The sequence below is a fragment of the Cryptomeria japonica genome, chromosome 10 (genome assembly GCF_030272615.1).
Source record: "Cryptomeria japonica chromosome 10, Sugi_1.0, whole genome shotgun sequence".
NCBI lineage: Eukaryota > Viridiplantae > Streptophyta > Pinopsida > Cupressales > Cupressaceae > Cryptomeria > Cryptomeria japonica.
In genome coordinates this window covers 406794512-406796097 of record NC_081414.1, presented here as the reverse complement: position 1 = coordinate 406796097, position 1586 = coordinate 406794512, and the positions used below count along the sequence as shown (strand labels likewise).

The window sequence follows — 1586 nt, the reverse complement described above, 5'->3', positions numbered from 1 at the left end:
GGGTTTGGGAAGTCTAAGCTAGATATTAATGTACCAAACTTTCAACCAAAGGGTAAAAGGGGGCGCAAATCAAGGAAAACGATGTTGATAATCACAGGTGCAGCTAATGGATAATCCAAGCTTATCTTAGGGAAGGGAAACCCCCTTCCCCAGGCTCCATGAAACTTCTATCCTAGAATGTCAGGGGCCTTAATGCCCTTGACAAGTGGCATTTAATTAAGCGCCAGATTGATGAAACTAAGGGGGATATTTGGGTATTACAGGAGACTAAATGGAGTCAGTCTAAGATTGAAAAAAAATGAAAGTATGGAAACAATGGAAAGGTCTTTTAAGGCAATCTAAGGGAGCCTCTGGTGGCATGGGAATAATTTGGAACCCTTTGAAGGTTCAAATCACTCTCCTTGGTGAAGATAAATATTGGCAACATTGTCTGGTCACTAGTTTATGCAAAAATGAGAGTTTTAATCTCTTTAATGTCTACGGACCCTCTGGTGCTAATGACAAACATGAGTTATGGGCTCTCTTGTCAAATAAACTCCAAAATATCACTATGGGCAGCTGTGTGTTTGCAGGCGACTTCAATGCTATATTGGCAAGTAATGAAAAGAAGGGTGGTATTCAGAGGATTGGTATGGCTCAAAAAGATTTCCAAGATTTTGTTGATAAGAATCAGTTATTGGATATTGTCCCTAAGAATGGTACCTTTACATGGACGAATAGGCGTACCGGTTTCACTGAAATTGCAAAACGTCTTGATCGATTTTTGGTGGCTAGTGACTGGCTAGCTCAAAATCTTATTCTTGAATCAGTCATTCTACCCCTTATAGGTTCAAATCATTTCCCTATTTGCCTTAATGTGTCTCTAGGACATTCTAAGGGTGGCCTTCCTTTCCTGTTTGAGTCAATGTGGCTTAGAGCGCTAGATTTACATGATCTGATAACAGCATGGTGGAATGAACTGGTTCTTGGAAACAACTCGATGTTGTTCAAGCTAAATAAGAAACTCGAGTTTATTAAGATCAAAATCAAAGAGTGGAATTTGAGTCAATTCCAAAACATCCATATGGAGAAACTCAGGGTTACGGTAGAATTGGAGTATCTTTCCATTTCTGTCTAAAAGTCAGGCATGAATGAAGTACTCTTCCAAAGGGAAAGCTCACTCAAGTCAGAGCTAAATGAAATTCTCCAGTGTGAAGAAATTCACTGGAGACAGAAATCCAGAGAAATTTGGCTTAAGGATGGAGATAGAAATACCAAGTTCTTCCACAGATCGGCTAATGCCAATCACAACAGATCCAGAATATCGAAGGTGGTTAAACCGGATGGTAGTATTGCCAGAGATTATGAGGATATTGCCTAGGAAGCAGTTAGACACTTTGAATCTCTGATGAATGAAAATTGTCAGATTGATCAGGAAGCAAGAAACATAATTCTAGATGCAATCCCTCCTTTAATTACTGAAAGACACAATATAGAGCTCTTCAAACCTATTGACTTAGAAGAAGTCAGGAAAGTTACCTTCCAGCTGAATCTTGATAAGACTCTAGGCCCTGATGGTTTTCCTGCGGCCTTCTTTCAGCATTTCT

At 39.6% G+C, this 1586-nt stretch overlaps 1 protein-coding gene across 1 annotated transcript; it reads left to right on the top strand.

Annotated features, from left to right (window-relative positions):
* Positions 1–298: 298 nt before the first annotated feature.
* Positions 299–1117, top strand: LOC131038486 (uncharacterized). The gene has a single exon (XM_057970923.2). The coding sequence runs from the start codon at positions 299–301 to the stop codon at positions 1115–1117; it is 819 nt and encodes a 272-aa protein (XP_057826906.2).
* The last annotated feature ends 469 nt before the right edge of the window (positions 1118–1586 follow it).